The 20,322-nt window shown below is 39.0% G+C and overlaps 1 protein-coding gene across 10 annotated transcripts in view; it reads right to left on the bottom strand.

Annotated features, from left to right (window-relative positions):
- Window positions 1-20,322, bottom strand: part of LOC128698933 (uncharacterized) — a 122,885-nt gene that overhangs the window by 46,515 nt on the left and 56,048 nt on the right. For 6 of the 10 annotated variants that reach the window (XM_070090306.1, XM_070090307.1, XM_070090304.1 and 3 more), the window contains 7 exons: window positions 12,799-12,909; window positions 10,867-11,012; window positions 7,031-7,189; window positions 5,288-5,552; window positions 4,013-4,234; window positions 1,716-1,836; window positions 1,242-1,439 (listed from right to left, as the gene is read on the bottom strand). In XM_070090306.1, the coding sequence (XP_069946407.1) occupies window positions 1,242-1,439; window positions 1,716-1,836; window positions 4,013-4,234; window positions 5,288-5,552; window positions 7,031-7,189; window positions 10,867-11,012; window positions 12,799-12,909 (1,222 nt within the window). The remainder of the gene's footprint in view (window positions 1-1,241; window positions 1,440-1,715; window positions 1,837-4,012; window positions 4,235-5,287; window positions 5,553-7,030; window positions 7,190-10,866; window positions 11,013-12,798; window positions 12,910-20,322) is intronic. The other 4 variants (XM_070090305.1, XM_070090301.1, XM_070090303.1 and 1 more) reach the window with 3 other exon arrangements.

The raw sequence follows: 20,322 nt of genomic DNA on the forward strand, positions 1-20,322 counted from the left end.
CATCTAACATCTACTGAGTGGTTTGAGTATGTTTTATACAAGAAGGCCCTGCCTTACAGCAATTCGTTAACATGGACATTTCAAATTATACGATAAAATTTATTTGTACGGCTCCCTGTTGATGACTTAGTACCAAAATGCTTCTGATAATTGCACTTCCGTGTACCTGTACCTAAATAAACTTACTGTGCTGGTGTGCAGGTTCATTAAAATTACTATTTGCCATTCTTACAAAGTAGGAGTAATTATGCCAGGCATGGGAGTAGCTAAGAGTGTCTCACTAGTGTTGGTGATTTGCTTTACTGCAGTAGCCTGGAACCTAACCCGCCATATAAGTGGAGCCCTCCTGTACTCTGTTTGTATTTTATTTCCTCAATTTTTCCAAAGGGAAAACTGATCGAATGAAATATTCAGAATCCCTCATTAAAAATTTTCCTCTATCTTACATAAAATGTTCTACTAGTTAATTATTGATGGTTATTACGTCACCCCAAAAAATGGAAAGCAAGGTAGTGATGACGAAAATAATACCCTAATAATTTATCATTTCATTAATATCCATCGTTATTGTAAGTACCCAGTTCACTTATATATAGATAACAAATATATCACATTTTCTTTCCCAGAATAATGGGGTCAAAGTAACAAACTACAACTCTAATTTATATATTTGACAATTCTAATTTATAGATTTCCATCATCTTTAATTATTGTTTAAATTTTCAGCAAATTCTCAGAAACATTTATTTTTTTTTTTTTTTTTTATTATCACACCGGCCGATTCCCACCAAGGCAGGGTGGCCCGAAAAAGAAAAACTTTCACCATCATTCACTCCATCACTGTCTTGCCAGAAGGGTGCTTTACACTACAGTTTTTAAACTGCAACATTAACACCCCTCCTAATGTCTGCCTGAAATGCATTACAAAAATGTGGACTTTTAAATGCAGTAGAAAAATATGCAAGATAAAACTTATGCAATGCAGGTAAACAGTGTTGAAAATCACTTTCTGCTGCACCCAGACTATCCAAGTGTCAAACAGTAAAGTCCACATGCTCATTCAATCCATAATAAGGCAGATGCTATTTACCTTGTAGAAACAGTAAATAAAAAAAAATTCAACAAGTGTGCACATGGTAAAATAAGAACCAGAAAACTGAAAACAAATAATAAACAAAAGAAAAGGATAAAATATACCAAAATATAATGCAGTACACGAAAGAGAAAAACAATGCGCCCACCAGTAACCGCACCAATATCGGCCTCCTCTGTATCATCAAAATTTTCCATATCTTGTGTAATAATAGGCTCTTTTTGACTAATTGGCTCTTGTTGAACAAATTGTTGACCAGCTTGTGGAGAGTGAGACCCTCCTGTGTATGCCGATCCTGATGAACCACCACCTTCGTCTTCTTCATCCGATGACAAAGTCAGGATTACTGACAAAGGAGAGAAATATCTAAGTAATCAACAGCAAGAGGTCACTTTATGGAGGCTATAGTTAGTATAATCATTAAAAATCACAAAGTATTTTTAACATAAAATGGTTTTTCTAGTTGTCCAACCTGTAATTCCATCCTGTCAATTTTTTATCAATGACTTGTACGTACAATATAGTCAAGCCAAGGCTTAATTAAATAACTTCCTCCACAAATATATTGTTAATTTTTGTCTTGAAAGCTATACTCATTTAAAGACAATCGTGATGAACTTACCTGGTTCTTCGAAGGCCTTGCCTCTTCCTCTGCCTCTCCCTTTAGATTTCTGGGTAGCTGGTGATGCTGATTTTTTCTCCACTCCTTTTCTTGCCCCACCTCCTGTCTTTCCATAGAATTCCTGTTTAGAATGCAAGTCATAAATGACTTCCAAAAACCCTTGAGAAGGGGCTTTCAATTTAACTTAATTCATATAAACTACTGCAAATTCTATAATACTTTTACTTGGTATTAATTGATACTGTACAAGACTAAAAACAACTTATTATTTAACCTAAATATTAGTCCTTGGTAAAATGACAAGGTGAAGGAGTCTAACTAAAATTGACCAGATAAAGCTTTAGTACCTACGTAGTAAGTTGCTAGACAACAACTGCCCAGGAATGTACTACTGTCCTGTTAAGCGAGTGTAAAACGGAAGCCTGTAATTGTTTTACATGGTGGGGGGATTGCTGGTGTCTTTTTTCTGTCTCAAACATGCAAGATTTCAGGTATGTCTTGCTACTTCTACTTACACTTAGGTCACACTACACATGCATGTACAAGCATACATATACACACCTCTGGGTTTTCTTCTCTTTTTCTTAATATTTCTTGTTTATTTCCTCTTATCTCCAAGGGAAAGTGAAATAGAATTCTTCCTCTGCAAGCCGTGTGTGTTGTAAGAGGCGACTAACACGCTGAGAGCAAGGGGCTGTAACTGTCAGTAGTTCTAAAAACAACCTTTCATTTGCTAAATAACAAAAAAAAGGTACAATACCATGACTGGAATGATACATAAATAACCCGCACATTGAAGAGAGGAGCTTACTACTTGTGAATAGTCCAACTTGGACCATTTACAAAGTCCAAGTCAGACCGAAACATCATCATAAGCTCCTCTCTTCTATGTTTGGTTTATCTGTGTTTCATTTGCTAAAAACAACTCTGGTCAAGGACAGCTACTGAATGAGACTTATTTAATCTACATGCCCTACCACATCTCTACAGAGCTATGTACTACTTCGAACTACTGCGGTCTCCTGACATTTCTCTAAATATGTATCCAATTATAGTAGGTTGGTAGACAGCAACCGCCCAGGGAGGTACTACTATCCTGCCAAACGAGTGTAAAACGAAAGCCTGTAATTGTTTTACATGATGGTAGGATTGCTGGTGTCCTTTTTTCCGTCTCATGAACATGCGAGATTTCAGGTACGTCTTGCTACTTCTACTTACACTTAGGTCACACTACACATACATGTACAAGCGTATATATACATACCCCTCTGGGTTTTCTTCTATTTTCTTTCTAGTTCTTGTTCTTGTTTATTTCCTCTTATCGCCATGGGGAAGTGGAACAGAATTCTTCCTCCGTAAGCCATGCGTGTTGTAAGAGGCGACTAAAATGCCAGGAGCAAGGGGCTAGTAACCCCTTCTCCTGTGTATATTACTAAATTTGAAAGGAGAAACTTTCGTTTTTCCTTTTGGGCCACCCCGCCTCGGTGGGATATGGCTGGTGTGTTGAAAGAAGGAAAGAAGTATCCATTTATAGCCTTTTTTTTTTTTTTTACACTGAAGCAGGGTGACCCAAAAAGAAAGAAAATCCCCAAAAAGAAAATACTTTCATCATCATTCAACACTTTCATCTCACTCACACAAAATCACTGTTTCTGCAGAGGTGCTCAGAATACAACAGTTTAAAAGTATATACATATAAAGATACACAACATATCCCCCCAAACTGCCAATATCCCAAACCCCTCCTTTAAAGTGCAGGCATTGTAATTCCCATTTCCAGGACTCGAGTCCGGCTATATAAAAATAACCAGTTTCCCTGAATCCCTTCACTAAATATTACCCTGCTCACACTCCAACAGCTCGTCAGGTCCCAGATACCATTTGTCTCCATTCATTCCTATCTAACGCTCACGCACCCTTGCTGGAAGTCCAAGCCCCTCACCCACAAAACCTCCTTTACCTCGTCCCTCCAACCTTTTCGAGGACGACCCCTACCCCGCCTTCCTTCCCCTACAGATTTATATGCTCTCCATGTCATTCTACTTTGATCCATTCTCTCTATATGACCAAACCACCTCAGCAAACCCTCTTCAGACCTCTGACTAAACTACTAATACTATTACTAAAGGAGAAAGCCCTCTATAGGTATCCAAATTCATCATGTATCTTACTAGATCTAAATCTACAGACTACAAAATATCATACAAAATAAAATAGATTTAAAGCATTAAATATTTTGCTAAATTACTAATTCAAAGAGCTTAAAAATTATATATATAAAAAAATCAGGTGATTACCTGTTTTGACAATGGTACTGGAAGTGAAATCCCTCTATTAGAAATTGCCTGTGAATCACTGGTGGAGGTTTTGATGGAAGTTGTAGTTTGTGCTGAAGGAAGAGTTCGCACACTGTTAGGTAACCTGTGATTACACCTTTGGCAGCGATTTAGGTCCTCACTCAGTATGCCACAGTTGCTACATACCGCCACACGGCCAGCAATGTATCTAGGCTTATCTGTCTGCAAGTTGAAAATACAAATGTTTAGAAGACAATAATATAATTAGTTAGACTTTATTAAATGAAACCCTTTATTATGCAAATTACAAAATTAAATTCCCACCAAGGCAGACTAGGCCAAACAAAGAAAACATTCACCATCATTCATTACAAGGCTGTCTCTCTGGAGGTGAACAAGGATCATGATTCAAATGACTCATCATAAAGCCACAAGATCCCCCAACCCATCTTCCAAAGTGCAGGAATTGTACTTCCCACCTCCAAAACTAAAACCTAACTATCCTTTGACTCACGAAATCCTAATGACACGATTGCAAACAAACCATACCCTGGCCGGGATTGAATCCCATCCGTGATTTGATAATGCTCTAGGGAAGACTAGAGTTTTCTCTTGAGAGGGTGAGTTTTGTGTGTATTGTTTAACCTAACTTAACCACCACCTATTTCCCTCATTTATACACCCTTATGATTAACCTATCTTGCTTCACTTTTCTACATGAATAATATAATGCTTGCTGCATTATATCATTCACACATAATTTCTTCTCTCCCTATTTCCTATAAAATATTTACCCTACACAGATCTCAAAAATGACTTCTTGATTGCTTCCAGCCCCCTCCTCACTAATAGTTAAGGATCATGCCTCACACCAATACACAAGTGTTTGCACTGCTATACTCTCATATATTCCCTTTTTTATGCATCCACTGACAAACTTTTCCTTTAGAAAGACTCAATGGTGAACTACATATTCTCTCCTCATTTATTCATGATTCACTTATATTTACTAATTATGACACACAAATTAATAAAATAAAATGTAAAGCACATGATAATGACATTAGCAAACACTAGTTACAGAAGGTCAGTTAACTAATTCATTGGTATGACTGCTTTTAAACAGATCAAATTTATTTTCAAAAGTCATTTTGTTCTTACCTCAATTGACCTACAATCTTTTAATATTATCAAGGAAAATGTAATCAAAGTACAGTACTTCACATTAATTTTTTCTTTACTGCATGCAGACTAACTTCTCTAAGACTGACTTACTGGATCTTTGTCTTTTTGTTCTGCAGGTACTGTTGAATGGACAGATTGTTCTTGAATTGGAGAAGATACAGAGGTTGAATTTGTGGACCCAACACCAGAGGAAGAAACTGTTATGGAGGGAGATGCTAGGGTTGACCCAGTAGATGAAGACTGTAAATTTGTACCAGCTGTTCCTGATAATACAACTCCATCTTCATGTTTCACAGTTAAAACTGGGTTACCACCTGCTGAAGACGTGCTCAAGTTTGTCGACCTGCATAATGAGCTGAAGTAAATATATTCATAAAACATAAAATTCTCAGGAACATTTATGTAATATAATATTTATATAACTAGCTTATTATAAGTTTAAGATATGTTGTGTATCTTTATACATATATGCTTCTAAACTGTTGTGGTCTGAGCACCTTTGCAAAAACAGTGATTATGTGTGAGTGAGGTGAAAGTGTTGAATGATGAAAGTATTTTCTTTTTGGGGATTTTTTCTTTCTTTTTGGGTCACCCTGCCTCGATGGGAGACAGCTGAATTGTTAAAAAAAAAAAAAAAATCATAAAAGCTCATCAAATATACAAAACAATGTACAAAGTCAGAAATTATTATCATTGGCTTGCCAGAGGTGTACTTACAGTTATAAAATTGCAACATCCCCCACCCCTCCAGAGAGCAGACACTGTACTTCCCATCTCCAGGACTCAAGTCTGGCCAGCCGGTTTCCCTGACTTCCTTCATAAATGTTACCTTGCTCACGCTCCAACAGCACGTCAAGTCCTAAAAATCATTTGTCTCCATTCACTCCTATCTAACACCCTCACGCATGCTTGCTGGAAGTCAAAGCCCCTCACACAGAAAACCTCCTTTACCCCCTCCCTCCAACCTTTCCTATGCCGACCCCTACCTCACCTTCCCTCCACTACAGATTTATACACTCTCGAAGTCATTCTACTTTGTTCCAACATCTCTACATGTCCAAACCACCTCAACAACCCCTCCTCAGCCCTCTGGATAATAGTTTTGGTAATCCTGCACCTCCTCCTAATTTTCAAACTACAAATTCTCTGCATTATATTCACACCACACATTACCCTCAGACATGACATCTCCACTGCCTCCAGCTTTCTCCCTGTTGCAACATTCACCACCCATGTTTCACACCCACTTATAGAGTGCTGGTATAACTATACTCTCATACATTCCCCTCTTTGCATCCATGGACAAAGTTCTTTGTCTCCACAGATTCCTAAGTGTGCCACTCACCTTTTTCCCCTCATCAATTCTATGATTCACCTCATCTTTCATAGACCCATCTGCTAACACATCCACTCCTAAATATCTGAATACATTCACCTCCTCCATACTCTTTCCCTCCAATCTGACATCCAATCTTTTATCACCTAATTTTTTTTATCCTTGTCACCTTTCTCTTTTCTATATTCACTTTTAATTTTCTTCTTTTACATGCCCTACCAAACTCATCCACCATATTTTCAAAGAAAATATGATTGCTGACATCACATGTTTACACTCCAACTGCAACATTCCCCACCCCCCTTCAAAGTGAAGGTACTGCCCTTCCCATCTCCAGGACTCAAGTCCACAAAATACTCCACCAAAGAGAAGGTACAAAAGAACAAGATAGTTACCAAAAGAGGCTCAAGAACACAATATGAATGAAAGATCTAGGGCTCATCACTAGCAATTTCACAAAGATAATGAAAAACATGTAATTATATGGTTTTACTTACACTGCAGTTGTAATGGTGGACAAAGTAGGACTATGAGTATGTTGAGCAACAGTTGTTGTAATAGTATGACCCATGGGAATGACGGCCAGCACCTTCTTGCCGTCGGGACGTTCCACATAATAGTACTGCTGCTTCAAGGCATTGTTCGTTGACACAGGTCTGAGAGTAAAATAGTCATTCTTCTCATTTGTTAAGGAGTTGTTCTAAAGATTAAAGATTATCGCTTACATTTAGAATACTGCATAATTACACATTGCACACCTGAAAAAATAAAGCAGAGTGATGGATACGAAGTTAATTAATTGTCCAAACTGCAGCATCCCTGCACAACTTTCAGTATACAGGTGGTGTACTTCCCACCTCCAATACTGTACATGAATCCTACTAACTGGTTTTCCCCAAATTTTTTTGTAGATGCTACCTTGCTCACACTCAGGTCAAATCCCAAACACCACTTACTACAATCTTACATGTTCACACATGGCTGCTAAATACTCATGACCTTGCCTCTCAAAACTTCATTTACAGCCTTCCTTCAACCCGTCCTGGTACAATACCTTCCATCCATGACCAATTCATACAGCCTCTTTGCCATCCTATCCTAATCTATTCTTTCTAAATGACCCAACCATTTTGACAATCCTCTCCTCTACTTCCTGAATTCCAACCAAGCCATTATCTTTTATATTTTTTTCTCTGCATAATGTTCACACAACATTCATCTCTAACACAGTGCCACTGCTTCATTCACCCTCCCTTCTACAGCATTCAGAGACCGTGCCCCTCCCTCATACAACAGTCATGGCATCATTATACTCCAATACTTCCATTTTATTAAATCCATTGATCAATTTCTTTTTCAAAAATAACCTCTGCATACCTGCATTTTCTCATTTATTATTCATTTCAATTTTCATGGACCCATCTGCTGACATATGCACTTTCAAATACCTTAATAAGTATGTATGTATAGATTTTTTTTTAACACATCGGCTGACTCCCACCAAGGCAGGGTGGCCTGAAAAGGAAAAACTTTCATCATCATTCACTCCATCACTGTCTTGCCAGAGGGGTGCTTTACACTACAGTTATAAAACAGCAACATTAACACCCCTCCTTCAGAGTGTAGACACTGTACTTCCCATCTCCAGGACTGAAGTCCGGCCTGCCAGTTTTCCTGAATCCCTTCATAAATGTTACTTTGCTCACACTCCAACAGCACGTCAAGTATTAAAAACTATTTGTCTCCATTCACTCCTATCAAACATACTCATGCATGCTTGCTGGAAGTCCAAGCCCCTCGCACACAAAACCTCCTTTACCCCCTCCCTCCAACCCTTCCTAGGCCGAGCCCTACCTCGCCTTCCTCTTGAAGTCATTTCGTTTTGTTTCATTCTCTCTACATGTCCGAACCACCTCAACAACCTCTCCTCAGCCCTCTGGATAATAGTTTTGGTAACCCCACACCTTTTCCTAATTTCCAAACTACAAATTCTCTGCATTATATTCACACCACACATTGCCATCAGACATGACATCTCCACTGCCTCCAGCCTCCTCCTTGTTGTAACATTCATCACCCATGCTTCACACCCATAAAAGAGTGTTGGTACAACTATACTCTCATATATTCCCCTCTTTGCTTTCATGGACAAAGTTCTTTGTCTCCACAGACTCTTAAGTGCACCACTCACCCTTTTCCATTATTTTCTCTCTAACTATAATATCCAATCTTTCATTGCCTAAACTATTTCCTACTCAATATTTCATGCAAAGATTAACTGTATACATGGTAGCACCCCAACCACCTTCCACTTTATTCTCCATGTATTCTCATAGCCCATTTAGCATCTTTCATATATTTATTTCTTACTCCTTTTCAAATATTTATATCACATGCTTCTTTCTTAACACTGGCTGTTTCTCACCAAGAAATTACCTCAAACATATAAAAAGTAGGTAATAAATCTTTCCTTCAACATCGAGTGATGACAACGGAATACATGTTGATACAGTGCTGCTAGGATTGAGAAAATTTGAAATTGAGGGCAAACTAAACAAAAAAGACTGAAAAAAAGCACTGCTCTAAATAACTTAATTACAAGGTTCTGAAAAAGAGTTCTGCTTGCATTTGGGTCGTGCTGCACATGCATGTGCAAGCATGTATATTCATGCCCCTTATGGGTTTTCTTCTGTTTTCTTACTAGTTCTTGTTTACTTCCACTTGTCTCCATGGGGAGGTGGAACAGAGTTCTTCCTCCGTGGGCCGTGTGTGTCGTGGGGGGCGACTAAAGTGCCGGGAGCAAGGGGCTAGTAACCCCTTCTCCTGTATATATTACTAAATATAAAAGGAGAAACTTTCGTTTTTCCTTTTCAGCCACCCCGCCTCGTTGGAATAAGCCGGTGTGTTGAAAGAAAAGAGTTCAGTGTTCAAACATACAAATGACTAGGGATAGGACGATGCCAAAATTTCTGCTGATGCCAATCGTTTTAGGTTTATATTAATACCATTAATATTACCAGATACCCAATACTACCAATACCATCAAAATTATACTCAATTTAAGGCCAATACTACCAAAATTAGCATTTATCCACTAATACCGATACTTTGGTGGTATTAGATATCGCTCCAAACAGCCAATATCCCAAACCCCTACTTTAAAGTGCAGTCACTGTACTTCCAACCTCCAGGACTCAAGTCCAGCTAACAGGTTTCCCTGAATCCCTTCACAAAATATTACCCTGCTCACACTCCAAAAGCATTCGTCTCCATTCACTCATATCTAACATTCTCACACACGTCTGCTGTGTGTCCAGGCCCCTTGCACACAAAACCTCTGTCACTCCCTCCCTCCATCCTTTTCTAGTGCAACCCCTACCCTTCCTCCCTTCCACTAGTACAGATTTATACACCCTCCGAGTCATCCTATTTTGCTTCAACCCTTCTCCAGCCCTCTGAATAATACTTTTAGTAACTCCACACCACCTCCTAATTTCCACACTATGAATTCTCTGCATAACATTTACACCACATTGCCCTTAGACACAACATCACTACCTCCATCCTCCTTTTTGCTACAGCATTTACAACCCATGTTTCACATCCATATAAGAGTGTTTATACCACATTATTCTCATACATTCCCTTCTTTACCTCCATGGATAATATTCTTTCTTCACAGATAAAATGCACCACCCACCCTTTTTCCTTCAGCAATTCATGGTTTACCTCAACCTTCATAAACCCATCAACCCAAATATCTGCATTCACTTTTATACTCAATCCCTTCAGTGTGATATTCAATTTTTCTCTGCCTAACTCATTAGATAACCTCATCATCTTAATCTTATCTATGTTCACTTTCAACTTTATTCCTTTACATACCTTCCCAAACTCGTCCACCAACCTTCGCAATTTCTCTTTAGAATCTCCCAAATGCACAGTATCATCACCAATAAGTAACCGTGTCAACTCCCATTTTGTATTTTATTTCCCATATTTTAATACCACCCCTCTCCCCAACACCCTAGCATTTACTTCTTTTACAACCCCATCTATAAATATGTTAAACAAACATGGGGACAGTACACTTCCCTAAGGCCTACTTTTACTGGAAAGCAATCTCCCTTTCTCCTACACACCCTAAGTACTGACCCTAAATTATTTTTGTTGCTCTTATTACCCACAAAATTACCCTCTCAAAAACAAAAAATAAAAAATATCTGAAGTGCTAGCAGAGATACAGAGATCAAAACTATGACAGTTAAAGGGTTAAGACTGTCAAAATATACTAAAACTTGAATAGCATTTCATAACAGAGTAAGAGACTTACATTCTGACTTCTTCGCTACAGGATGCTACTTGAGCTGGCCCAACTAACTTATGATGCTGTTGTTGCTGCTGCTGTTGATGTTTAAGCTCATGGGACATTCTCTGGCGATACTGACTTAACGACAACTTTTTGGATGGAGTCGTGGCCTGTTAAGCATCATGTAAACAAACGTTAATAAATTTTTAAAAGCATTTAGGAGAGTAGTATTTTATTGTACTAATATACTTAACACTAAGGATCAAAAACTTTTCCAGACACTTATAGACTGATCGATCAAGCTATTAGTGTCTGGATCAATCGACTGATAGACCCTTACCTTGCCTTCCCTCCACTACAGATTTATACACCCTCCAAGCCATCTTGAGTTCTATCCTCTCTAAATGTCCGAACCACCTCAACAAACTTTGTAAAACAATTAAATTAAAATTTTATCATCATAATTAAGACCACTATAGAACATGTTACCTCCAGTTTCATCACTGCATATATAGAGACTAGGTATTTTGGGTGTAGGTTAGAAATAAAGTTACTGAATGAACATTCCGCATCAGCTGGCTACTGGATTATCAGCAAATTTGGAGAAGTCCAAAAACTTGGAACAAAGGTTAAACATGGGTATCAATTTAATAAGTGTACCAACCCGGAATTTTGAAATGAGAAAGTTGTGTGTCTAGGTATAATTACTACAATAAATTCCAAATGAGCCACAGCTAACCAAAATTGATGAGAGGTGAAGAACACGTGCAGCGATTATTCACTTCCAAAACCAGTGAACAACAATGGACTAATCAGTTTCGTCTAAGTGTTTTCTAGTGAAGCTTAACCCTTTGATTGTTTCCGTTGTATATATACGTTTTATGAGCCACCGTGTTTGACATATATATATGTATACTCATAAATTTTAGCAGCTTCAAATCAAGCAGGAGAAAGCTGATAGGCCCACATGTGAGAGAATGGGTCTGTGTGGTCAGTGTGCACCATATAAAAAAATCCTGCAGCACACAGTGCATAATGAGAAAAAAACTCTGACCGTTTTTTTTTTAATTAAAATGCCGATTTTGTGGTCTATTTTCGTATAGTATTTATGGTTGTATTCTCGTTTCCTTGGTCTCATTTGAAAGAATGGAAAACATGTTATAGAAATAGAGGTGATTTTGATTGGTTTTACTATGAAAAGAACCTTGAAATGGAGCTAAAAGTAGGGGAAATGTTTAATTTTTGCCAATGTTCAAAAGTAAACAAATGATGTCATTTTCCAATAAATGTCCAAGTAGCCATTCTAATATGCAGTCATGAATGGGTTGACATTATTTATACAATTATGACAATTTTGCAGTAGTCTGCATAACAGTAAATCTTTTATTTTTTGTTTGAATAAAAATTCAAAATAGAAAGCAAGAGTAAAATCAGAGGGGCCTGGAGACGTGACTGATGAACAAAGAAAATGTTATTTTAGAGCCAGGAATGCCTGCATTGTTCATTCTGGTCCCTATTTTTAAACTGTCATATTTTTTAATTTTCATGAAATTGGCCAAATTACAAATTTCTGACCACGTTATTGGGCAGTTAAAATTGATAAATGGGCAGTTTCTTGTACTCAATCGATAGAAAAAATAGAGTTCTAAAGAAATAGCTACGAGTTTGGTCGACTGGAACAATGGAATTAGCCAAAAATAGGGCTCAAAGTAAGTGAAATAGCCGATTCGTAAATATCGCTGAGCTCGCTAACTTCACAAGAGCGTAATTCCATCAGTTTTGGATCAAATTTTCTTCTTTTGGTGTCATTACAATGGAGAAAAGATTCTCTATCATTTCATTGGATTTTTTTTTTTTTTTTTTTTTTTGGGAAATTTTGCGACACCAGGAGACACTTCAGGATTTGGGGTTGCGACAGTCAAGGGGTTAAACACCACAAACGTGAAACAGTCATACCTGCGGAGGAATCTGCTTCTGCTGCTGTTCTTGTGACTGTGATGCAACACTGGTGGATAGGATGCTAGTTGCACCACACACAACGGGCTGAGTAACATGCACTCCTGTTACCTGGTAATTAAAAATGTACATATAGCAATACACACAAGCACACATTTAAAATACACTGAACCAATGATTAAATGGATTAATTTAGGAGTGGGGGTAGGTTGGGGATGGGGGGGGTGGCTAAAGCCAATTCTCCATTAAATTTTAACAAAATTTTTCCACAAGAGTAACAGTAACAGACAATTTCATATTCAATGGACTAAATCCATTAACCCTTTGACTGTTTTGGTCGTATATATACATCTTACGAGCCAGTGTTTCGGACGTATATATACTCAATAATTCTAGCAGGTTCAAATCAAGCAGGAGAAAGCTGGTAGGCCCACATGTGAGAGAATGGGTCTGTGTGGTCAGAGCACACCACAAAAAAATCCTGCAGCAAGCAGTGCATAATGAGAAAAAAAAGTGACAGTCTTTTTTGGATTAAAACGCCAACTTTGAGGTGCATTTTCGTACAGTATTTATCGTTGTATTCTAGTTTTCATGGTCACACGTGATAAAACGGAAAACATATTGCAGAAATAGAGATGATTTTGATTAGTTTCACGATGAAAACGATCTTGAAATTGAGCTCAAAGTAGCAGAAATATTTGATTTTTACCATTGTTCAAGAGTAAGCAAATCACATCACACATCCAATACACATAAACTGGGGAGTCTATTATTCTTTCACTAGTGCACTGATATTATTTATACCATTTTTACAATAATGCAGTAGTCTGCGTAACAGTAATTTTTTTTTTTTTTTTTTATGAATAAAAAATCAAAATACAAAGCAATACTAATATATGAGGGGCCTAGAGACGTGACTAATGAACAGAGGATACGTTATTTTAGTGCCAAGAATGTATACATTGTTTATTCTGAACCCAATTTTGAAATTGGCATCTTTTTTAATTTCCAAGAAATTGGCCAAATTGCCAATTTCTGACCACTTTATTTTTTTTTTTTAACAAGTCAGCCGTCTCCCACCAAGGCAGGGCGACCCAAAAAGAAAGAAAATCCTCAAAAAGAAAATACTTTCATCATTCAAAACTTCCACCTCACTCACACATGATCACTGTTTTAGCAGAGGTGCCCAGAATACAACAGTTTAGAAGCATATACGTATAATGATACACAACATATCCCTCCAAACTGGCATAATCCCGAACCCCTCCTTAAGAGTGGAGGCATTGTACTTCCCATTTCCAGGACTCGAGTCTGGCTTTATAAAAAAAACCGGTTTCCCTGAATTTTTTTTTTTTTTTCAACAAGTCGGCCGTCTCCCACCGAGGCAGGGTGACCCAAAAAAGAAAGAAAATCCCCAAAAAGAAAATACTTTCATCATCATTCAACACTTTCACCACACTCACACATTATCACTGTTTTTGCAGAGGTGCTCAGAATACAACAGTTTAGAAGCATATACAGTGGACCCCCGCATAACGATTACCTCCGAATGCGACCAATTATGTAAGTGTATTTATGTAAGTGCGTTTGTACGTGTATGTTTGGGGGTCTGAAATGGACTAATCTACTTCACAATATTTCTTATGGGAACAAATTTGGTCAGTACTGGCCCCTGAACATACTTCTGGAGTGAAAAAATATCGTTAACCCGGGGTCCACTGTACGTATAAAGATACACAACATATCCCTCCAAACTGCCAATATCCCAAACCCCTCCTTTAAAGTGCAGGCATTGTACTTCCCATTTCCAGGACTCAAGTCCGACTATATGAAAATAACCGGTTTCCCTGAATCCCTTCGCTAAATATTACCCTGCTCAAACTTCAACAGCTCAGCTGATCCCAAATACCATTCGTCTCCATTCACTCCTATCTAACATGCTCACGCACGCCTGCTGGAAGTCCAAGCCTCTCACCCACAAAACCTCACTTACACCTTCCTTCCAACCTTTTTGAGGACAACCGCTACCCCACCTTCCTTCCCCTACCGATTTATACGCTCTCCATGTCATTCTACTTTGATCCATTCTCTCTAAATTACCAAACCACCTCAACAACCCCTCTGACTAATACTTTTATTAACTCCACACCTTCTCCTAATTTCCACTCTGAATTTTCTGCATAATATTTACACCACACATTGCCCTTAAACAGGACATCTCCACTGCCTCCAACCACCTCCTCGCTGCTGCATTTACAACCCAAGCTTCACACCCATATAAGACTGTTGGTACTACTATACTTTCATACATTCCCTTCTTTGCCTCCATAGATAATGTTTTTTGTCTCCATATATATCTCTACGCACCACTTTCCTTTTTTCCCTCATCAATTCTATGATTAACCTCATCCTTCATAAATCCATCTGCTGACACCTCAACTCCCATGCAGAATCTGAAAACATTCACATCTTCCATACTCCTCCTCCCCAATTTGATATCCAATTCTTCTTTATCTAAATCATTTGATACCCTCATCACCTTACTCTTTTCTATGTTCACTTTCAACTTTCTACCTTTACACACACCCAAACTAGTCCACTAACCTTTGCAATTTTTCTTTAGAATCTCCCATAAGCACAGTATCATCAGCAAAAAGCAACTGTGTCAATTCCCATTTTGTATTTGATTCCCCATAACTTAATCGCACCCTTCTTCCGAACATCCTAGCATTTACTTCTTTTACAACCCTAACTATAAATATATTAAACAACCATGGTGACATTACACATCCCTGTCTAAGACTACTTTTACCAGGAAGTAGTCTCTCTCTCTTCTACATACACTAACTGGAGCCTCACTATCCTCATAAAAACTCATTACAGCATTTAGCAACTTACCACCTATTCCATCTACTTGCAACATCTGCCACACTGCTCCTCTATCCACTCTATCATAAGTGGTTGGTATTTTTGTTTAAAAAATGCATGAAAGAGGGGAAGGTACCTATTGATTGGTGGAGAGCATATATAGTCCCTTTATATAAAGGGAAGGGGGACAAAAGAGATTGTAAAAATTATAGAGGAATAAGTTTACTGAGTATACCAGGAAAAAGTGTTAGGTAGGGTTATAATTGAAAGAATTAGAGGCAAGACTGAATGTAGGATTGCAGATGAGCAAGGAGGTTTTAGAGTGGGTAGGGGATGTGTAGATCAAGTGTTTACATTGAAGCATATATGTGAACAGTATTTAGATAAATCCATAAGTGCAATAAAAACTTCCCTACCTTTATCTAAATACTGCTCCCATATATGCCTCAATGTAAACACTTGATCTACACATCCCCTACCCACTCTAAAACCTCCTTGCTCATCCGCAATCCTACATTCTGTCTTACCTCTAATTCTTTCAATTATAACCCTACTGTACACTTTTTCCTGGTATACTCAGTAAACTTATTCCTCTATAATTTTTACAATCTCTTTTGTCCCCCTTCCCTTTATATAAAGGGACTATACATGCTCTCTGCCAATCCCTAGGTACCTTCCCCTCTTTCATACATTTATTAAACAAAAATATCAACCACTCCAACACTATAACCCCCCCCGCCCCAGCTTTTAACATTTCTGTCATGATCCCGTCAGTTCCAGCTGCTTTACCCCTTTTCATTTTACGTAATGCCTCATGCACCTCTCCCACACTCACAACCTGTTCTTCTTCACTCCTAAAAGATGGTATACCTCCCTGGCCAGTGCATGAAATTACCGCCTCCCTTTCTTCGTTGACATTTAAAAGTTTCTCAAAATATTCTCGCCATCTACTCAATACCTCCATCTCCCCATCTACTAACTCCCCTACTCTGTTTTTAACTGACAAATCCATTCATTCCCTAGGCTTTCTTAACTTGTTTAACTCACTCCAAAAATTTTTCTTATTTTCATTAAAATTTCTTGACAGTGCCTCTCCCACTCTATCATCTGCTTTCCTTTTGCACTCTCTCACCACTCTCTTCACCTTTCTTCTACTCTGCATATACTCTACTCTTCTTATAACACTTCTGCTTTGTAAAAATCTCTCATAAGCTAACTTTTTCTCTTTTATCACACCCTTTACTTCATCATTCCACCAATCACTCCTCTTTCCTCCTGCATCCACCCTCCTGTAACCACAAACTTCTGCCCCACATTCTAATACTGCATTTTTAAAACTATTCCAACCCTCTTCAACCCCCCCCCACTACTCATACTTGCACCAGCCCACCTTTCTGCCAATAGTTGCTTATATCTCAGCCGAACTTCCTCCTCCCTTAGTTTATACACTTTCACCTCCCACTTACTCGTTGTTGCTATTTTCCTCTTTTCCCATCTACCTCTTACTCTAACTGTAGCTACAACTTAATAATGACACGATATATCAGTTGCCCCTCTATAAACGTGTACATCCTGGAGCCTACCCATCAACCTTTTATCCACCGCCTACCCATCAACCTTTTATCCACCAATACATAATATAACAAACTACTTTCATTACGTGCTATATCATACCTTGTATATTTATTTACCCTCTTCTTCATAAAATATGTATTACTTATTACCAAACCTCTTTCTACACATAAAACAATTAACCCTTTCAGGGTCTGTGCCATAGATCTACGGCTTTACGTTCAGAGCCCGAACTGTAGATCTACGCCATGAGCTCAGCTCACTCTGATAAGCTGTGAACAGTAAATTTGGGCCTAGATATGAGACAATACATCTATGTGGTATGTGTACACCACATACAACAAATCCTGCAGCAGACAGTGCATAATGAGAGGAAAAGAACCGAGACCGTAATTTTCGATTAAAACAGCGACTTTGCAGTATTTTTTCGTATGTTTTTTATAGTTGTATTTGCAATTTCTTGGTCTCATTTGATGGAATGGAATATATACTACAGAAATGGAGATGATTTTGAATGGTTTTAGAACTGGAAATGGCTTGAAACCGAGCTCAAATTAGCAGAAATGTTAAATTTTTGACGATGTTGAGGAGTAAACAAATGACCTCACAAGTCTAATACACGACAGCTGGTGGGTCTAATATACGTTCACAAATGTGCTGATATTATTTATACAATTATTACAGTAGTGCATAACAGTAAATCTTCTATTTTTTGGTTTGAATAAAAATTCATTATGTGAATAAAAAATCAAAATGGAATTCATTTGTATTATTATTATTATAATCAAAAAGAAGCGCTAAGCCACAAGGGCTATACAGCGCTGCAGGGTAGGGAAGGAAGCAAGGGAATTGGATGGCAGAAGGGAGGGGGGATGATCAGCAGGTTACAGAAAACAGCGGGGCAGGGGATAGTACGGGGGTAGAGGGTAGCAAGAGATACAAGTAGAAAGGGCTGAAAGTATCAGAATTTGTGAAGTAAGTCAGTCGTTGTCAAAAAGTCAATGAGAGAGTCCGGATGAAAGGTGGGTCCATCAGCGAGAAGGGAAGGTAGAGAGAGAGCAGCGGGGCGAAGACGACGACAGAGGTAAATTCTGCGTGCTCGTTGATAAAGTGGGCAGTCCAACAGAATGTGGCTGACTGATAATGGAGCTTGGCAATTCTCACAGAGAGGAGCAAGACGCCTCTCCATGAGATATCCATGAGTAAGACGAGTATGGCCAATGCGAAGACGGGAGAGAGTAGTCTCCCAACCTCGACACTGGTGATAAGAAGACGGCCAGTAACCTATACTCGGTTTAATAGACTGAAGTTTGTTGCCGAGCATAGTAGACCAGCGTTGTTGCCAACGGGTGTGAAGGTGGGAAGATATTACAGCAAAATAGTCCGTACATGGAATACCTCTATAAGAAACTGGTAGGTCATGTACTGCTGACCGCGCAGCAGTGTCTGCCTGTTCATTGCCCTGTACGTCAACATGACCAGGGACCCAACAAAAAACAATATCTTTATGCTTAGTAAAGATGCGGCGTAGCCAAAGTTGGATACGGAGGACTAAGGGGTGAGGTGTATCAAATTTTTGTATAGCCTGTAAAGCACTAAGGGAGTCTGAGACAACCACAAATGATGACACAGGCATAGATGCAATACGGATAAGTGCTGTAAGGATGGCATATAATTCAGCAGTAAAAATACTAGCTGAAGATAGTAAATGCCCTTGTACGACGCTGTCCGGAAACACTGCTGCGAATCCTACGCCGTCAGAAGACTTAGAGCCATCTGTGTACACAGCAATGGCATGAGAATGAGAGTGAAAGTGGTCAAGAAAAAGAGAGCGGGAAGCGACCGTAGACAGTTGGGCTTTCGAGCAAGGGAGGGAGAAAGAACAGACTCGAACAGCTGGAACTTCCCAGGGGGGTAGGGAAAAGTGAGATGCTACATGTACATAGAAAGGTGGTAGTTGAAGAGAAGACAAGAGCGAATGAAGGCGAAGAGAGAAGGGACGGAGTAAGCAGGGGCGGCGAACAAATAAAGAATGTCTACTAATATCAGTGACCATTCTATAAATGGAAGGATTGCGGAGATCATGAGAGCGTACATAGTAGCGCAGGCAATGGGCATCACGGCGATCGGATAAGGATGGAACGTTCGCTTCTGCATAGAGGCTTTCGACAGGGGAAGAGCGAAAAGCACCAAGGCATAAACGTAATCCTTGGTGATGAATGGGGTTAAGGCTAGAGAGAGTAGCAGGAGATGCCGCTGAATAGATCTGGTCACCATAATCAAGTTTCGATAAAATAAGGGTGGAATGTAGGTGAAGGAGGGTTCGACGATCAGCTCCCCACGAAAGATGAGCAAGGGTTTTAAGAAGGTTCAGCCGGCTGTGACAAGTTGCCTTCAGAGAGGTAATGTGAGGTTTCCAGGATAACCTACGATCAAAGAGGAGGCCCAGAAACTTGACTGTATCACGTTCAGGGATACTTGAGCCATAGAGGTACAAAGGATGATCAGAGATGACAGAGCGTCTAGTGAAAGTGATTTGGTGGGTTTTAGTGCTGGAAAATTTAAACCCATGTGTGGTGGCCCAATTGGAAACACGGTCGACTGCATGCTGGAGAGAAACTGTAAGGAGGTGACAGTCAGCGCCTGCACAGGCAATAGCGAAGTCATCAACATAGAGTGATGACCAAATATTTGATGGAAGACTAGAGGCCAAATCATTAATAGCAAGGAGAAAAAGTGTTGTGCTCAGAACACATCCCTGGGGGACACCTTCAGCTTGGACAAAGTCCGGGGAGAGCACATTATTAACCCGAACACGGAAATGCCTGTCAGTTAAAAAGTTCTTAAGGAAGGATGGTAGATTGCCTCGAAGGCCTAAGGAGTGGACTTGGGCTAAAATATTATACCTCCAAGTTGTGTCATATGCCTTCTCAAGGTCAAAAAATATGGCAATAACTGAGTGGTTATTCGCAAAGGCATTACGAACATACGTATCCAAGCGCAGTAAGGGGTCTATGGTAGAACGTCCCTTACGAAAGCCATATTGACGAGTGGAGAGACTGTTGTGTGTCTCTAAATACCACA

Source organism: Cherax quadricarinatus, chromosome 31 (assembly GCF_038502225.1).
Source record: "Cherax quadricarinatus isolate ZL_2023a chromosome 31, ASM3850222v1, whole genome shotgun sequence".
Taxonomy (NCBI): Eukaryota; Metazoa; Arthropoda; class Malacostraca; order Decapoda; family Parastacidae; genus Cherax; species Cherax quadricarinatus.